We start from the raw sequence: 18951 nt of genomic DNA, 5'->3' as shown, positions 1-18951 counted from the left end.
GGTCTTTGGTCCCAGAGTAAATGTCACTTTGCTGTTATTCAAATACTTTAAACATTTACAAGTGCCTCTGTGTCACGAGTGCTGTAGGTGGGTGTAGTGGTGGAATCAAACGCAGGACACCGAAGTATAGTCCAACAGACTTTAGTCAATCTCCACAAGGAAAATACGACACGAACTTGCCCGAAGGCGAAATTACGCACGAAGGCGAACAAACAAAAGCGCACTAAACAGGTGCGGAAACACTCCAACGCAGTGGAGGAAAGCTCAACCGAGCGCAATAGCGAAAATAGCCCAACACACGACAGACCAAAATCAATAACACACAACACTAGACAAACACAACGAGAAACTTATAGGACACTAATTACGCTAAACGAGAACAGGTGTTACAACAAACAGACAAAAGCAAACGAACATGAAACATACAACGGTGGCAGCTAGTATTCCGGAGACAACGAACGCCGAAGCCTGCCCGAACAAGGAAGAGAGGCAGCCTCGGCCGAAACCGTGACAGTACCCCCCCCTTGACGCGCGGCTCCAGACGTGCGCCGACTCCGGCCTCGGGGACGACCCGGAGGACGCGGAGCAGGGTGCGTCGGGTGCCCCCGATGGAATTCCGTCAGGAGAGACGGGTCCAAAATGTCTCTCCTCGGCACCCAGCACCGCTCCTCCGGACCGTACCCCTCCCACTCCACTAGATATTGGAGACCCCCCATCCGACGTCTCGAATCCAAGATGGACCTCACGGAGTACGCCGGTGCCCCCTCGATGTCCAATGGGGGCGGAGGAGTCTCCCTGATCTCACTTTCTTGGAGTGGGCCAGCTACCACCGGCCTGAGGAGGGACACATGGAACGAGGGGTTAATACTTTTATATTCAACAGGTAGTTGTAATTTGTAACACACCTCGTTCAACCTTCCCAGGACTTTAAATGGCCCTACAAACCGCCGACCCAGTTTCCGACAGGGCAGGCGGAGGGGCAGGTTTCTGGTAGAGAGCCAGACTCGATCACCAGGTGCGTACACCGGTCCCTCACTGCGGTGGAGATCGGCGCTCGCCTTATGACGTCGGAGGGCCCGCTGCAGGTGGACGTGTGCAGCGTTCCATGTCTCCTCCGAGCGCCGCGCCCACTCATCCACCGCAGGAGCCTCGATCTGGCTCTGCTGCCAAGGTGCCAGAACCGGCTGGTAACCTAACACACATTGGAAAGGGGTTAGGTTAGTGGAGGAATGGCGTAGGGAATTCTGGGCCATTTCGGCCCAGGGAACGTACCTTGCCCACTCCTCCGGCCGGTCCTGGCAGTATGTTCTAAGAAACCTACCCACATCCTGGTTCACACGTTCCACCTGCCCATTACTCTCCGGGTGGTAACCCGAGGTGAGGCTCACCGAGACCCCCAACCGCTCCATAAAAGCTCTCCAGACTCTGGAGGTAAATTGGGGACCTCGATCAGACACAATATCCTCGGGTACCCCGTAGTGCCGGAACACATGGGTGAATAGGGCTTCGGCAGTTTGCAGGGCGGTAGGAAGGCCCGGCATGGGGAGCAAACGACAGGCCTTAGAAAACCGGTCCACAACGACCAGTATAGTGGTATTCCCCTGTGAAGGAGGAAGGTCAGTAAGGAAATCCACCGAGAGGTGGGACCATGGTCGTTGTGGAACGGGCAGGGGTAGTAACTTACCCCTAGGCAGATGTCTAGGCGCCTTACACTGGGCGCACACCGAGCAGGAGGAAACATAAACCCTCACATCCCTTGCCAACGTGGGCCACCAGTACTTGGCACTAAGACAGTGCACTGTCCGGCCGATACCCGGGTGTCCAGAGGAGGGTGACGTGTGAGCCCAATAGATCAATCGATCCCGAACCTCGAGCGGAACGTACTTCCGACCCTCCGGGCATTGCGGTGGACTAGGGTCGGTGCGTAACGCCCGCTCGAGCTCAGCATCGACCTCCCACACTACCGGTGCCACCAGACACGACTCCGGCAGTATGGGAGTGGGCTCCACGGACCTCTCCTCCGTGTCATACCGCCGAGACAGCGCATCTGCCTTACCGTTCTGTGACCCAGGGATGTACGTGATCTTAAATGTAAACCGGGTCAAAAACATATTCCATCTTGCCTGCCGAGGGTTTAGCCTCCTCGCTGCCCGGATGTACTCCAGGTTACGGTGGTCCGTCAAAATGAGGAAAGGGTGTTGAGCCCCCTCGAGCCAGTGCCTCCACACCTTTAGGGCCTGTACCACGGCTAACAGCTCCCTGTCCCCTACGTCATAGTTTCGCTCCGCCGGACTGAGCTTCTTGGAATAAAAGGCACAGGGGCGGAGTTTAGGTGGCGCGCCTGACCGTTGGGAAAGCACGGCTCCTATACCGGCCTCAGACGCGTCCACCTCTACCTGAAATGGTAAAGAGGGATCCGGATGCGCCAGCACCGGAGCCGAGGTAAACAGGTCCTTCAGCCTCCCAAACGCTCTGTCCGCCTCGGCAGACCACTGCAGACGCACCGGACCCCCCTTCAAAAGAGACGTGATGGGAGCTGCCACCTGTCCAAAACCCCGGATAAACCTCCGGTAGTAATTCGCAAACCCCAAAAACTGCTGCACCTCCTTCACAGTGGTTGGTGTTTGCCAATTACGCACGGCTGACACCCGGTCTACCTCCATCTTCACCCCTGACGCAGACAACTGATACCCCAAAAAGGAGACCGACTCCTGGAAAAACAGACACTTCTCTGCCTTAACATACAGGTCGTGCTCCACCAGCCTCCGCAACACTCTGCGCACCAGGGCCACATGCTCGACACGGGTAGGCGAGTACACGAGAATGTCATCTATGTACACCACGACCCCCTGCCCCTGCATGTCCCTGAAGATCTCATCCACGAATGATTGGAAAACTGACGGAGCGTTCATCAACCCGTATGGCATGACAAGATACTCGTAATGGCCCGAGGTGGTACTAAAGGCTGTCTTCCATTCATCGCCCTCCCTGATGCGCACCAAGTTGTACGCGCTCCTGAGATCTAATTTAGTGAAGAAACGCGCCCCATGCAAGGACTCAGTCATGGTCGCAATCAGCGGGAGTGGATAACTGTACTTCACCGTGATCTGATTGAGACCACGGTAATCGATGCACGGGCGTAAACCACCATCCTTCTTCTTCACAAAAAAGAAACTCGAGGACGCAGGGGAAGTGGAAGGCCGTATGTATCCTTGTCTCAGAGATTCGTCTATGTAAGTCTCCATAGCTTTCTTCTCCTCCTGAGACAGAGGATACACATGGCTCCGTGGGAGCGCAGCTCCTGCCTGGAGGTCTATCGCACAATCTCCCTGCCTATGGGGTGGCAACCGCGTCGCCCTCGACTTACTAAACGCGATAGCCAAATCCCCATACTCAGGGGGAACGTGCAATGCGGGCACCTGGTTTGGACTCTCCACCGAGGTAGCCCCTACGGAAACGCCCAAACATCGACCCACACACTGGGCAGACCACTCCATCAGAGCCCTCTCCTGCCACGAAATAGATGGGTTATGGGTACTCAACCAGGGCATGCCCAGCACCACCGGATACACAGGCGAGTCAATCAGAAATAGCTGAATCATCTCCTGATGACCCCCCTGCGCACACATCCTAAGTGGCGCAGTGACCTCCCTGATCAAGCCCGCACCCAACGGACGGCTATCTAGGGCATGAACGGGGAAAGGGACATCAACAGGAAGAAGGGGAATCCCTAAGGCTAAACAAAACTTCTTATCAACAAAATTCCCAGCCGCGCCTGAATCTACCAGCGCCTTATGCTGGGAATGAGGTGCTACCTGTGGAAAACTCACAGGTATACAGAAATGTGCAACAGAGAGCTCTGGGTGAGTGGGGCGCCTACTCACCTGGAAGGAATCCCCAGTGCGGGACCTGTCGTCCTCTCCCCTAGGAGGCCATCCCCAGCACCTAGCCGCGGTGTGTCCTCCCCGACCACAGTTGGTGCAGGAGATGGACCCCCTAGTAAGCCGACCCCTCCTCTTTCTAGCGCCAGCGCCCCCGAGCTCCATGGGGCACGGCTCGGAGGCGCTGGAGGGTGAAATGGTCGGACCCCCCTCGGGACGTCCTCGGGTAGCTAGCAGGTTATCCAGCCTGATGGACATGTCGACCAACTGGTCGAACGAGAGGCTGGTGTCCCTACAGGCCAGCTCCCGACGGACGTCCTCTCGTAGACTACATCTGTAGTGATCGACGAGAGCCCGATCATTCCACCCTGCATCTGCCGCTAGAGTACGGAATTCGAGGGCGAACTCCTGGGCACTCCTCCTCCCCTGCCGGAGGAAGACCAGACGCTCCCCCGCCGCTTTCCCCTCCGGGGGATGGTCAAACACCGCCCTGAAGCGGCGGGAGAACTCGTCGTAAGTGATGGTGTCCGCGTCGATCTTCCTCCACTCCGCGTTGGCCCATTCCAACGCCTTCCCGGAAAGGCAGGAGATCAGGGCGGACACGCTCTCATGTCCCGAGGGCGCCGGGTGCACGGTGGCCAGGTACAGCTCCACCTGGAGAAGGAATCCCTGACACCCGGCCGCGGTCCCATCGTAGGCCCTCGGGAGCGAGAGTCGGACTCCTCGGGGTTCCGGTGCGGGAATGGGCTGACTGGCCGATGGTGCTGGCAGGGAGGGTGGCGGTGGAGGCGTTCCCCAGCCTCGGATGGTGGTGATCACCTCCTGCAGTGCGGTCCCCATCTGCAGGATCTGGTCCCTTTCTTCCCGGACCCTGTCCTCCAGCGTCGCCTGGGCTGCTGCGGCTCCTGCTGATTCCATTCTTTAAAGGTGTGTTATTCTGTCACGAGTGCTGTAGGTGGGTGTAGTGGTGGAATCAAACGCAGGACACCGAAGTATAGTCCAACAGACTTTAGTCAATCTCCACAAGGAAAATACGACACGAACTTGCCCGAAGGCGAAATTACGCACGAAGGCGAACAAACAAAAGCGCACTAAACAGGTGTGGAAACACTCCAACGCAGTGGAGGAAAGCTCAACCGAGCGCAATAGCGAAAATAGCCCAACACACGACAGACCAAAATCAATAACACACAACACTAGACAAACACAACGAGAAACTTATAGGACACTAATTACGCTAAACGAGAACAGGTGTTACAACAAACAGACAAAAGCAAACGAACATGAAACATACAACGGTGGCAGCTAGTATTCCGGAGACAACGAACGCCGAAGCCTGCCCGAACAAGGAAGAGAGGCAGCCTCGGCCGAAACCGTGACACTCTGTATAGAGTAGGCTTGGGGTCTGGCAGACTACCCAGGGACTCAGATGAGCTAGAGTTGTCTACTGTGAGAGTAAAATGTAGGATGAGTACACCAGCCCAACATTTTAGGCTAGATTGTGTGTAGTCATTCTATTGGATCACACTGAAATGTAATATGTAGAATAATGTCAACCAAGCACCTCTATGGCTGAGAATTACTGTAGAGCCACAACAAGAAGCCTGCTGCTAATATCTGCCAACAAATGAGTAGCTTAAAGTTACAGCATTGAAATGTTCTCTACATAGTAGTTTCAAATAAATACTGTATCAAAGGATTTTGTTTTCTTAGGTGGCATGGTTTTATATTGGGGCTGGCCTCTGAGTATTATCCTGCATGAGCTGCTTTTCCACTAGAAGGGATAAACAGAGAGAGATTGTGGGCTGGGGACTCTTGTAGAGCGGAGAGTAAAAGAAACAGCCAATGTTAACCAGCAGACACACGGGGTAATCATATTAGTGCTGATTTATCATTTCTTACAGTTCTCCGCTCCTCGTTCTGTGTAGATCACACTTATGATAACAGAGAGCGGGCTCACTGTGGAAGTTTGGAGGGAGCACAGGGAAACGATAGACCTCTCTGCAGTAACTTTGAACAGTTTAATGATACTTAGTTTGTAAACATTAGCAATTAACTTATTGTTGGTAACAGGAGAGGTCGTTAGATAGTGTTTAAATGTGAAGAAGAAGGAGGCTTGTGATTTGTCACCATCTGGGGTGTTATGTTCTAACCCTGGCTAGGGGCTCTATTCAATCTGAATCACAGACAGCGTTACAGCTTGATTGAAATGTAAAGGCAATGTTCCCACGTTAACGGAGACTGCATTCATGTTAAACGCTGCATGTGTCGGCTCAATCCAAATTACCTTTACATTTCTATTGTGCAATCTGTAACGCTTCAGTGTTACAGATTGAATAGAGCCCTAGATGTCAGTCTGATCAGATCAGGGTCAGGGCTCTCCTCTCTACATACAGATAGTAGAATAGACAGGAGCTCTGTCTGTCTACTGGGTGCCTGGGCTCTGTCTACTGAGCTGCCATCTTGGTGTCTGCACACTCATTATTGATGGCCGGCTCCCAGTTCCACACTGTTAGGAGGGTAGAGCACCACTGGAGATGTATGTATGTCTGTCTGTCTACCTGTTTGGCTGGCTATCTGTCTAAATGTAAGTGTTTGTATCTTTCTTTCTGAATATGTGATTATTGGTGTGCCTGTGTCTACCTCAATATTGATTTTACTCCCTGTCTCTACCTTACTTTCCTTGTAAATATTGGTCTACTTTTTCTAAGTGTTTGTGGGGGCATACAGTACATTTGTATGTAGTGTGTGTTGTGTGTGTTTGCGTGTTAATAAGTGGCAGAGGGGAGGGGCATGTGGAAAGGGTGGGATACAGCTGGAGAGAAAGAGTGAGAGAGTGGGAGAGTGTGGAGAAATAGGTAACCATGGTTACTCTCTTGGCTAAGATTTGAATTGAGAGAGAGTGAGAAAACAGGGGGAGGATTGAGGCAGACAGAGAACAGAGGTTAAAGGGTTAATATGTGTCAGTGTAGCAGGTTAGACTTTCATCAAACTGAGAGGTCAATACAGTATTTACACAGCTACTGGACACTGCAGCAACACAGGGGGGAGAGAGGAGAGGAAAACAGGAGGGGAGGACGAAGACTTCAGATGGGGTCGAGAGAGAGAGAGAGAGAGAGAGAGAGAGAGAGAGAGAGAGAGAGAGAGAGAGAGAGAGAGAGAGAGAGAGAGAGAGAGAGAGAGAGAGAGAGAGAGAGAGAGAGAGAGAGAGAGAGAGAGAGAGAGAGAATTAAAAGCAGGGGTAGAGAGAGGGAGACAGGCAGAGGCCACTAAAATGTTGATGGTGACAGCGGTTCAGACAACAGTGAAGCAGACGCCAACTCCAACTACTTCCAGTTCCTCGATGGACTCCACTCCACTCCCCACTAACCACCCAAACTATCCCAGCCTGCATCTCTCTCGCTCAGCATCCCATCTCCCTTGGCTCCCTTTGATTTGGATCAGCTGTCGCCTCCCCAAAATAACTGCCGCACTTACACATCAGTCCTAATGGTGGCAAAAATTAAAAATAGAGGTGGCTGTCATTTCGAGGGTAATGCCTGCAGTCTGTTGTTATGTTACAGATGCTGGGATGCACATAATAGCCACAATAGAGAAGAGAAACACTGGGGCCACGTTTTTCTGAACATTCAATCCAGATGTAATTTATTCTTTCCCCCTGTGAGATTGGCACTGAAAGGCAATATGTAAACTAAACTGTCATGGGGATCATCTATATGATTATGTTATAGCATATGTTGTGGAGATATGCTTGTAAGAGATTTGCCTCAAAGTTCCACGCAAACGCAGTGTGGGACCAAATCTGAGGGAGCCTGGGTATACCAGTCTGTTTGTGCTAACATCCCACTCCTTGCCATTCCTTATCATGACAAAAATGTTTTTGTCATGACAAGGAGTGTCGTTTTATCTGTATTTAACATTGTGAGAAGCTTGCAGTATAAGGGTCCAGTATTATGTCCATAGTGACTACTGGTTCTGTTCTAGAGCTCTGAGTGTCTCAGTACCCTAATGGTTCTGGTCTAGAGATCTGAGTGTCTCAGTACCCTACTGGTTCTGGTCTAGAGCTCTGAGTGTCTCAGTACCCTACTGGTTCTGGTCTAGAGCTCTGAGTGTCTCAGTACCCTACTGGTTCTGGTCTAGAGCTCTGAGTGTCTCAGTACCCTACTGGTTCTGGTCTAGAGCTGTGAGTGACGGTCCCAATGCCGCAGCAGCAGGGTAGGACCGGACCTGTGTCCTGTTCACTTCTATCACACATAGATGGTGCTGGAGATATGATTTATCACTGTGTCCTTGTGTGTGTTTTAATGTCATTGCACTCTGTGTACATATTATTGATCAATCTCACCCCTCTTTTGCTCCATCTCTCTTTCTCTTTCTCTCTTTCCCTACTCATCTACCATTCAGCGAGATAAATCTATTCTGTGCACCCATCTCCATCTGTTTTTTATTAATTCTTCTGTATTGTCTTTCCATCTCTCCATTGCTCTCTCTGTTTTATATGCATCTCTGTGTTGTTGTTCTCCTCCCTCCATCTCTGTCTGCTTTACATTAATCTATCTATCTATCTATCTATCTATCTATCTATCTATCTATCTATCTATCTATCTATCTATCTATCTATCTATCTATCTATCTATCTATCTATCTATCTATCTATCTATCTATCTATCTATCTATCTATCTATCTATCTATCTATCTATCTATCTATCTATCTATCTATCTATCTATCTATCTATCTATCTATCTATCTATCTATCTATCTATCTATCTATCTATCTATCTATCTATCTATCTATCTATCTATCTATCTATCTATCCCTTCCTCTCTCCCCCTCTCTCTGAGAGATTAGTAATATTAATACCTCTCTCTTCTTCTCTCTCCCTATTTTTCCCTCCTACTTTTTAATCTTAATTTTTTCTTACTCCATCTTTTCTTCTCTGTATGACCATTCTCTTTTTCATTCCCCCAACTATTTCTCCCTCTCCTCTGCTTCTGTCCCTTTACCATCCCTCTCACTCCCTCTACTCCATCCATCTATCTTTATCTACCTCTCTCTCTCTCTCTCTCTCTCTCTCTCTCTCTCTCTCTCTCTCTCGCCTTCTCTCCCTCTCTCCCCAATCTCTTGTTCTTTCTCTCTCTCCCTCTCCCTCTCTCTCTCTCTCTCTCTCGTTTGCTCTCTCTCCCACTCTCTTTTTTATTTCTCTTTCTCTCTTTCACTTTCTCTCTCCCCTTTCTTCCCCCTCTCTCTCGCTCTCTCACTGCCTCTCTGCAACTGTTCAATATTCATCTATTACTGTAGTGTTGATAATTCCCTTCTTTCCTTGCAGCTGTACAGTCATCTATCAGATTAATAATCCCCCTCTCTCCATTTCTTTCTCCTCTTGCTTAGTGTGTCAAATGAGTTTGCGTGTCAGAGTCCCATCATTATAGCCATCATCATTAATAATAGTGGACTGTATAGCTGGATGCCCTTATTTAAGGTTATTCAGGTCTAAATAACCTGCCGAGGGAAAGCAACTCTCCTTTGCTGGCTCCAGGAGCCTGGGTAGAGTTAGCCATCTATCAGTGTTAAGGCAGACTGCACCCTTCACCACCATTCTGTGGCCCCTAGAGCATGTAATGCAGAGCTAGTATGGAAATAGAATTATCACTGTCAACGCAATACCAGTGCAATGCTAATAGAGAGAGGATTTGGGTTGAAATCACAACTCCATGTTTGGACACTGGGATTTATAGACATGCTCCGGAACTTTGGCAACTGCTAAGTATTTTTTTTTAAATCTCCTGCTTTGGGCTTAATGTGTCAATGTGTAGTTCATATATGCATAATCTATGAGCAGAATTACTGTTTTACCTCAATTAGCCACGAAATCCCTAGTTTGAAAGTGACTGTTTTTCTGAAAGCTGTGCTGCGCCATTTCCCTATATTTTCCACCTTGTGGGCCAGCCCCCTAGCAATTTGAGTTCTAGCCAATGAGCTTCAGCCCCTCGCCATTTGAGTGACAGCTTGCAAGAGGCACCTACAGCAGAGCAAAAGCGAGGGAGAATGACGTGGTGCACATATCTGCACATATGTGACGTAGTACGCCATTTTTGGGGACCACTTTTGGCTCGTGAGTGCTACTTTCATAACACTGGCTAAAAAGTATACAAAAGTACCGGAGAATGTCTTTTAAACAATATTATTGGTATTGTACTGTAGTCCTGAGAACTGTTGTCTTGAATGTGTGAGTGCATATACAGTAGAACCAATTCATGAATAACATAGTCATGTGTTTTAGGATTACAACATTACTTTTCATTCCAAGGGCGGACAGTAACCTGAACCTGAATATTGTAAAGATGTGTGTTGTATGATGATACTGCTGTTCACTATAGTGATTTACTGTAAGACTTGACCTTTACTAATGAGAAATGGCACACACCTTTTAAGGCTTCTTAAGTTATGCACAGGATTCACAGTCCCTTCGGAATAGCGTATACCTGGAAGAATAGTTTTGCTCAGTGTAAACGTTTCTAAACAATTGGAGGAGCATGATATACTGTACTATTTCTAATATCTGTGTTCTTTCCCTCTCTCTCCCTCTCTCTCTCTCTCTCTCTCTCTCTCTCTCTCTCTCTCTCTCTCTCTCTCTCTCTCTCTCTCTCACAGTAACTCGTGGATTCTTCTCAAAGGCCCCACTCAAATCCCTAGACGACAGAAAAAAAGGAGTAACATCTGTTTATGCACATATTTCTGTTAAAACCCCCCTGGAAAAAACTGAGATAGACGGAAGATAAAACACCTTTAAAAATGAAACATTAAAAAGAACAAATTGCCACTGGAGAAACTAAGCAAAGTCGACCTGGTTGAGGAATCCATCATCTCGGGAACAACATCTTCGGAGAAAGGGCAGGGTCATGTCCCAGTTGCCATGCGCATCACCACGGTGACCTGCCTTCCCTGCCCCTCCCCCCTCCTCCTCCTATTGGTCCAGCTGCTACTGCGGCTCCTCCTCCCTGGGCCAGAATTTGTAGGGGCCGCCTCCCCCTGCCCCACCCATTGCAGCTGCTCCAATCAGGCCAGTCGAGTCATCTGTACAAGACAGAGTCTGGATGGGGTGCCTGAGAGCATATCAGTCAACACACGATACCTCAACCTGCAAGAGAATTCAATAGAGGTAAATATGGACTGTACTGAGCATTATCCACTATGTTAATTTATGTTGTTTGACTGTGTGTGTGTATGTGTGTGTGTGTGTGTATGTGTGTGTGTGCGTGCGTGCGTGTCCATGCATGAGTGTGTGCGTGCGCATGTACTGTATGTTGGTAAGCATTATGTAAATGCCTGTTTTTACATACTTGTTTCAATGTAATTACCTGTCATTCACTCATAATTACCGTGGAATAATGCCTATGTTCTACAAAGTGTTCCCCAATCGTTTTGCAATTCAAATGGTAGGTCATGTTAATATGGAAATCAAACAGTAACACAGCAAACAGCAGAAAAACAGGAACACGTGTTATCAGATTGTATGTCAGAACCCCAAGGTAGTTGTTGTGGTTTTACAGCTGCACTGGGACACTCCATTTAACCCTAGCTTCCCAATGTGAACTTCCTCATCATGTCAACTGTGTAATAGAATAAATATTCCCGCTGTTTTCAGTTTATGCATTTAGGAACTTTGCACTCAGAAATGTGCTGCACTCTAGATATGTCTAGACAACTTCACAGACACGAGGTTGCTGAATACGGTAAGCCCATTTGTGAATTTGGATATAGAGTCTTTTAGGCTAATGCTCATTAGTTTTGGCAAAGTTTGTGGCAAAGCAGTAAACTGACAGCAGAGATAGGAAGTGGACAAACAGCCATTCTATCTCACTCAGAGAGGCAGATGATTGACCTGCGTATAATGGCAACAGAAAGAAAGGGAACCTCAACCCTCATGGTTTGGTTTTACGGAGTTAAAGAGATGCAGCTTGTTGAAATATAAAATAAAGAAATAATAACACTATTCATTACGCCTCCCTCTTAACCAACGGATTCTGATTGGGTTTGTTGTATCCCGAAGCCCCACTTGAAATGATTAAAAATCTAAAAATATTGTAACACCTGGAGGCATCCTAGATTCTCTGGCTTATTTTTTCTCTTCTCTCCCCCAAGTACCCTGAGAGTAAAGCTTTGACAGCCCCCACTCCCCTCTTAAACAACCCCACCCCTCCCTATCACCCTCCCCCCTCCTGCTCCACATAAGGAGGATGCATTGGCCTGGCTCCAGGAGCTTCTCACTGCCTCCCTCACTGAGAGCATTGGCCACACATATCTCACACAGCCATAGATTTAAAGGGATTTCAGTCCCGCTCACTAGCTGTGTGTCAGACGCCTGGCCAAATGAGCTCAATTTGGACAGACCAGATACTAGTGTGGGGTGTCCAGGGGTCCACCCAGTCCAGTTCTTCTCTCTGAGAAAAACAACCATGTCTGTTGTCTGTTAATTTAGCATAATGGATACACCACAATTTATCATTTTAGCCTCCACCATTTGGAGGTGTGAAATTCTGTGTTCATAATTTTTTTGTAGTGTTGTGAATTTTTATTTGGCTCATATCAGTGATTTTAAGTTTTTGTTTTCTTTCGCTGTAAGATTTGAGTTCCGATAGTTTCTCTGCATTCACACTGTGCTATTGCTTTCACACTACCCAGCTGTCCCAGGCACTGGAGCTGCACCCTGTTTACACAGTCTAGTCACTCTTTATGGTGTGAGATATTAACATTCTCCCTCTTCCTCTCTGCCCACCAGCTTATCAAGTCAGACACCTTCAAGCACTTGAGGCACCTTGAGATCCTGCAGCTGTCTAAGAACAAAATCAGTCAGATTGAGGTGGGAGCATTCAATGGCCTGCCCAACCTCAACACGCTGGAGCTGTTCGACAACCGCCTCACTCTGGTCCCCTCACAGGCCTTCGAGTACCTCAGCAAGCTGCGGGAGCTGTGGCTACGGAACAACCCCATCGAGACGCTGCCGGGCTACGCCTTCCACCGCGTGCCCTCGCTGCGGCGCCTGGACCTGGGAGAGCTCAAGAAGCTGGACTACATCTCAGACGCCGCCTTCGTGGGCCTGGTCAACCTGCGCTACCTGAACCTGGGCATGTGTGGTCTGAAGGACATCCCCAACCTGACGGCCCTGGTGCGTCTGGAGGAGCTGGAGCTGTCTGGGAACCGTCTGGAGATCATCCGGCCTGGCTCTTTCCAGGGCCTGGTGTCACTCCGTAAACTGTGGCTCATGCACTCGCAAGTGAAGGTCATCGAGCGCAACGCCTTCGACGACCTGAAGAACCTAGAGGAGCTCAACCTTTCCCACAACTCCCTGCACTCGCTGCCCCATGACCTCTTCACCCCGCTGCACCAGCTGGAGCGGGTGCACCTCAACCACAACCCCTGGGTGTGCAACTGTGACGTGCTGTGGCTCAGCTGGTGGCTAAAGGAGACGGTGCCCAGTAACACCACGTGCTGCGCCCGCTGCCACGCTCCCCCAGGCCTGAAGGGCAGGTACATTGGGGAGCTGGACCAGAGCCACTTCACCTGCTACGCTCCTGTCATCGTGGAGCCACCCACCGACCTCAACGTTACCGAGGGCATGGCTGCAGAGCTGAAGTGTCGCACGGGCACCACCATGACCTCGGTCAACTGGCTCACGCCCAACGGCACCCTGATGACCCATGGCTCCTACCGGGTCCGGATCTCCGTCCTGCACGACGGTACGCTCAACTTTACCAACGTCACGCTGAGGGACACGGGTCAGTACACCTGCATGGTGACCAACTCGGCTGGCAACACCACGGCAACCGCCGTGCTCAACGTCACTGCTGCCGACGTTGGCGTCAGCTACTTCACTACTGTCACCGTGGAGACGGTGGAGCCCAACGAGGGCCCGACAGTCTACGCGGGTGTCATGAATAGCCACAATGAGTCATACGTCATTACCCCATCTGGCCACCAGTGGAGGGGGGGGGTCCCTACCACCGCCTCCTCTTTGTCAGCCTGGTCCTTGTCCTCGTCCCGGGCCACCCGGCCCACCTTTACTGTGCCCATCACTGCTGAGACGGGCTACTCTGGCCTTGACGACGTGATGAAGACCACCAAGATCATCATTGGCTGCTTCGTGGCCATCACCTTCATGGCAGCCGTGATGCTGGTGGTCTTCTACAAGCTGAGGAAGCAGCACCAGCTGCACAAGCACCACGGCCCCACCCGCGCCATCGAAATCATCAACGTGGAGGACGAGATTGGCGCCGGTGCCGGCGGACGCGGGAGCGGCATCTCGGGGGGAGGCACCGTCTCTCGGGATGGAGGCGGAGGGGGAGGAGTAGGAGGAGGGCAGAGCCTGAGGATGCACCACCCGGAGATGGTCAACCTGCCCAACCTGGCCAGACAGGAGCACCTCAACCACTACTACAAGGCACACCACTTCAACAACAACATGATGGGCCTGGGCATGGGCCTCAACAACAACAACAATCCCTCCCTCTCCCCCTGCTCCCAGACCCAGAGCACCCCCAACTCCTGCGCACAGGGACCCACCTCCACCAGCGGTGGCACTCCCACGGGTGGCTCGCTGCCCTCCCCTGTGCCCCTGCCCCAGCTGGGCATCCACAGCTCTCTGAAGGGGCTCTTGGGGAAAGGCCAGAACCCTCAGATCGAGCCTCTGCTCTTCAAGAGTGGCTCCAAGGAGAATGTGCAAGAGACTCAGATCTGAGAGAAAGACAGAGACAGATGGAAAAAGAGAAAGAGATGAAGAGACAGAAAAACAGGGAGATGGAGGGAGGGAGAGAGAGAGAGAGAGAGGAGTCTGATTGTAGTATCCCCATGGCCATATTTTGATAGGAAGTGTAGGCAGGCAGAATATGAAATATTACAGAGAGAGAGAGAGAGAGAGAGAGAGAGAGAGAGAGAGAGAGAGAGAGAGAGAGAGAGAGAGAGAGAGAGAGAGAGAGAGAGAGAGAGAGAGAGAGAGAGAGAGAGAGAGAGAGAGAGAGAGAGAGAGAGAGAGAGAGAGAGAGAGAGAGAGAGAGAGAGAGAGGCAAACAGACAGACGAGCAAGCCGTACGTGAGTGAGTGAAGGGGTAGATTGTTCTCACACCTCTACTGTGTCTGCTCAACACCCGTCCAAGCATTAACATCTTCTGAGACACTCCAAGACACACACACACACAGCCCGACACAACGACAGGAACACTCTTTCAGCTAACACATACACAGTGCATTATGAGATTGACAACTATGTGCCAAACTTGCGCATATCTGTGCCAAAGTAAAAGCCCTCGCAATCTATATATCCATCAGCAGCATTCCCAGACTGAATCAGGTGACCAGGTTCAATACTCAGACACAATAAGAATCACAACAGTTATAACTATATACAGATCACCATGTACAGTATATATAGAGATAAGATCTGAGTCACTCTATTGAAGTAGGCGGATTAGTGTTTGGGATACTCTCAGAGCAGTACAGGGCTGCCCAGATGCACTCTGTGGAACAGGACAGAAAGGAAACCATTGAGCAGAACACCGTTTAGTGTCAGACAACAAGCACTGTGTAGGAAGAGGAAACAACAACATCAACAACGGTTGTGTTTTACTTAGTGGGCTCAATCTCACTTTCTCCCCTCTTTCACACCTGACTGGCTACTCTCTTTAAAGGAGAAGAAGGAAAATGGGGTGAATCATCATTTAAAAAAAAATGTAATAGCAAAAAGGACTACGAAAGATACAAATAAACTGTGAAAGTACATATAATATATAAATATATTTTCATTCGAATAGATAAATTATGAAGAATCTTTACCAAGTTTCTGACTAAATAGCCACAGCTTCTGAAGAATATATGAACTGCTGTCATAGCAGTCATCACTATGAAAACTTTGTTTGGCTAGAAACAAGATGGCCGACATTTCCCCTGCCTGCTCCTGTGCTGGAAAGGGACATACTGTAGTACAGGTTTTGGATGAGCAAGAGCTAAAAGGGGAAACTGGCAGAGTGTTTGATTGAATTTATTTTGGCTTAAATTTTTGTAGCATCACAAAGCGTTCCCTCTCATGCACATTTACATAAACAGGGTCAATGGAGAAGGGGGATCTTTACTCTCCATTTAATGAAAATATATGAAATATGATTACAAAACGTTGCCCTTTGATACAAACAATATGGCTATTGTAATGCTGATAATAATGATGATGATAATTATAATAATTATTTAGAATTATAATAATAATAGTGAACAGTAAATGCATAACAACCGTATACTGTAGATAGCTCTTAAAAGCAGCTATAGGTTTAGCATGCTCTCTGATTCAAATGGTAATATCTAAAATTGCAATGTGATCGGTTTCAACATCATGCATTCAGTATACCTACATGCAATATATCATGATATTGAGAACAAATTATTATTATAATTATCATTATCATTATTATAATTATTATTATTATTATTATTATATACACTGAGTGTACAAAACATTAGGAACACCATCCTAATATTGAGTTGCACCCCATTTTGCCCTCAGAACAGCCTCAATTCGTCAGGGCATATAAAGTGTCGAAAGGGATGCTGGCCCATGTTGACTCCAATGCTTCCCACAGTTGTGTCAAGTTGGCTGGATGTCCTTTGGGTGGTGGACCATTCTTGATACACACAGGAAAATGTTAAGCCTGAAAAACTCAGCAGCGTTGCAGCTCTTGACACACTCAAACCAGTGCGCCTGGCACCTACTACCATACCCCGTTCAAAGGCACTTAAATATTTTGTCTTGCCCATTCACCCTCTGAATGGCACACATACACAATCCATGTCTCAATTGTCTCGAGGCTTAAAAATGTGTCATTAACCTGTCATCTACACTGATTGAAGTTGATTTAACAGGTGACATCAATAAGGGATCATAGCTTTCACCTGGTCAGTTTATGTCATGGAAAGAGCATGTGTTCCTAATGTTTTGTAAACTCAGTGTATAAGTGGCAGAGCAGCCTTGTACATCCTTATGAAAGTGATGTTTATAATTGATCCTGTGGGGAGTGATTACACATGGAATGATGACGATCCCTTCAACCACCACAATGACACCAAACACCCACCTGCAGAAACAGGAAATACATGGTCCTCAAAATGGCCGCTCCCACATGGCATCCTCACAGCCCATGCCTCCTCAGAAACTCCTCTGTTTTGTACAACAACACCAATCTCAGCCAATCAGGACCCCTCATTTTATTCTGTTGTGTAAAAGACAGGACATGAACCTTTGATGAAGACTGCTCGTTTGCAAAGGATTATATCAGAACTTGAAGTCAGTGTTCTCATGTGTGAATGGAATTCATGGCAGCAGGGAGCTAAAGGAGGACAGCATTTTGAAGCATTTGAAAGGTAAGAGAAACCTATTCAATGAAAGAGACAGAAAGCCTAGATGAAATATATAATGATGGGTGACATTTTTTTAAAGGAAAAGGACAAATAAATGAAAAATATAGAAACGTATAGATCTCTTAAAAAAAAATATTATGATGTGTTTTTTCATTTTGTTTTTTTAATCTAGTTTGATTATTTCCTTTTTATCTTTTTTTAAATCAAGTGTTATCTCAATTGTAATATTGTTATTGGTATTATAATTCGCTAATTACACTGGTTATAATTCTGAAAGATGTTCTGTTAGCAGAAGTCACATTGAAAAATTAAAAAACCTGGCACACAAAATGACGGTTGAACTCTGTGAAACTTGGTGGCATTAGTTTTTTCAAGTTATTTTCCATTTGATTGAAATATCACTGTTTGTGTGTATCCCTTTGGCTAATACAGCTGTGCTTGAGATGACACACAGAATGTGAAATGGCCGGCATGGGGTCTTTTTCTGCACAAGGTGGACAGGATAGACCCTGCTTTGATTTACAAGCTTGCTCATGCTCTCTCTCACTCTGTGCTTTTCAGAATGTCATAGCTATCAGTGCTCCGAGTGTGATTTCGCTAAGTCAACACCCTGTTTCCATGACTACCTACCCTCAGACTAATGCGCCAAACAGCGTCACAGCTTGCGCCTCATAAGGTGCCCGATGCCCTCGTCAATCATGTTCCTTTAAGACACCATATCTCTACAAGCCGGCCAGTGTTCTTCCAACAGTAGCAAATCACCTTTCACAGTGTGCCCATATCCTAACACAATGCCCCTACAGGTTCCTGACGCCAGGTTTCCCTGGCAACTGTTGCAGCTGCGACAGTCCTCATCATAGCATCTTGATTTGGGTTTCTGATGCAAATAGTATAGAAGGCTATTAACATATCCATCGTCCTCACAACAGACATTTATATTTTTTCACGGCGCTTATGCAAGTGATTTACACATTCATGTTGGAAATAATTAACATATTCCATTGGCTTATTCCAGTGACTAACGTACTGTATCTATATCCTCTACACACACTTTTGAATTACGCTTTCCTGTAACTTATGCAGTGATTCACATCATCCATATCGCTTCTATATGTCAGTTGCATATTCCCTACACCAGTGCTGAATGTATTCAGGTACCTTACACTTGTGATTAACACTCATATCCCCTGCAACAGTTATTAACATATTTATTTTCCCAACACCAGGGATCTTTATTACGCTCACTACTTATTTACATATTCATGTGTGTGTGTGTGTGTGTGTGTGTGTGTGTGTCTTCAGTGGTTCTGACAACAACTATTCCCCCAGTACTCTGGATGTGACTCCGTGCCTGTCTCGTCACCTCAGAAAGCATTATGAAGCCTTATGAAGCTCTTATGAAGTGTCACAGAGAAGAGCCAAGTTAGAGAGGCTTAGTGGCAGAACGAGACAGTTTAGCCAGTGCCACAGTCCCAGTAACAGCACTGCAGTGACTGAGTCACACAGCACTGAACACACACTCAACACTAATGGAAACGCTGTGTTTACTGTGCAGGAAGAGACCCGCTCGCTCAACCATTCAGGGAATAAGTAAAGTATGTATGTGTGCGAGGGTGTGTGTGTGTTTGTGTGCGTTCAATTACGGTACCTACAGTAGTATTTTCGATTA

General features: G+C 48.0%; 1 protein-coding gene across 1 annotated transcript; it reads left to right on the top strand.

The window, feature by feature from the left end:
• Positions 1-10773: 10773 nt before the first annotated feature.
• On the top strand, positions 10774-14619 carry LOC311147067 (leucine-rich repeat-containing protein 4B-like; the record flags this gene model as incomplete). The annotated part of the gene is made up of 2 exons (XM_084183685.1): positions 10774-11043; positions 12664-14619. Exons 1-2 carry the CDS (start codon positions 10798-10800, stop codon positions 14617-14619), a joined length of 2202 nt encoding a protein of 733 aa, XP_084039811.1. The 5' UTR covers positions 10774-10797.
• Positions 14620-18951: the final 4332 nt, after the last annotated feature.

Source organism: Coregonus lavaretus, assembly GCF_964263955.1.
Source record: "Coregonus lavaretus genome assembly, chromosome: 2".
Classification (NCBI taxonomy): Eukaryota; Metazoa; Chordata; class Actinopteri; order Salmoniformes; family Salmonidae; genus Coregonus; species Coregonus lavaretus.
The sequence above is the reverse complement of the archived record's forward strand: the minus strand, read 5'-3'. Positions and strand labels throughout refer to the sequence as shown.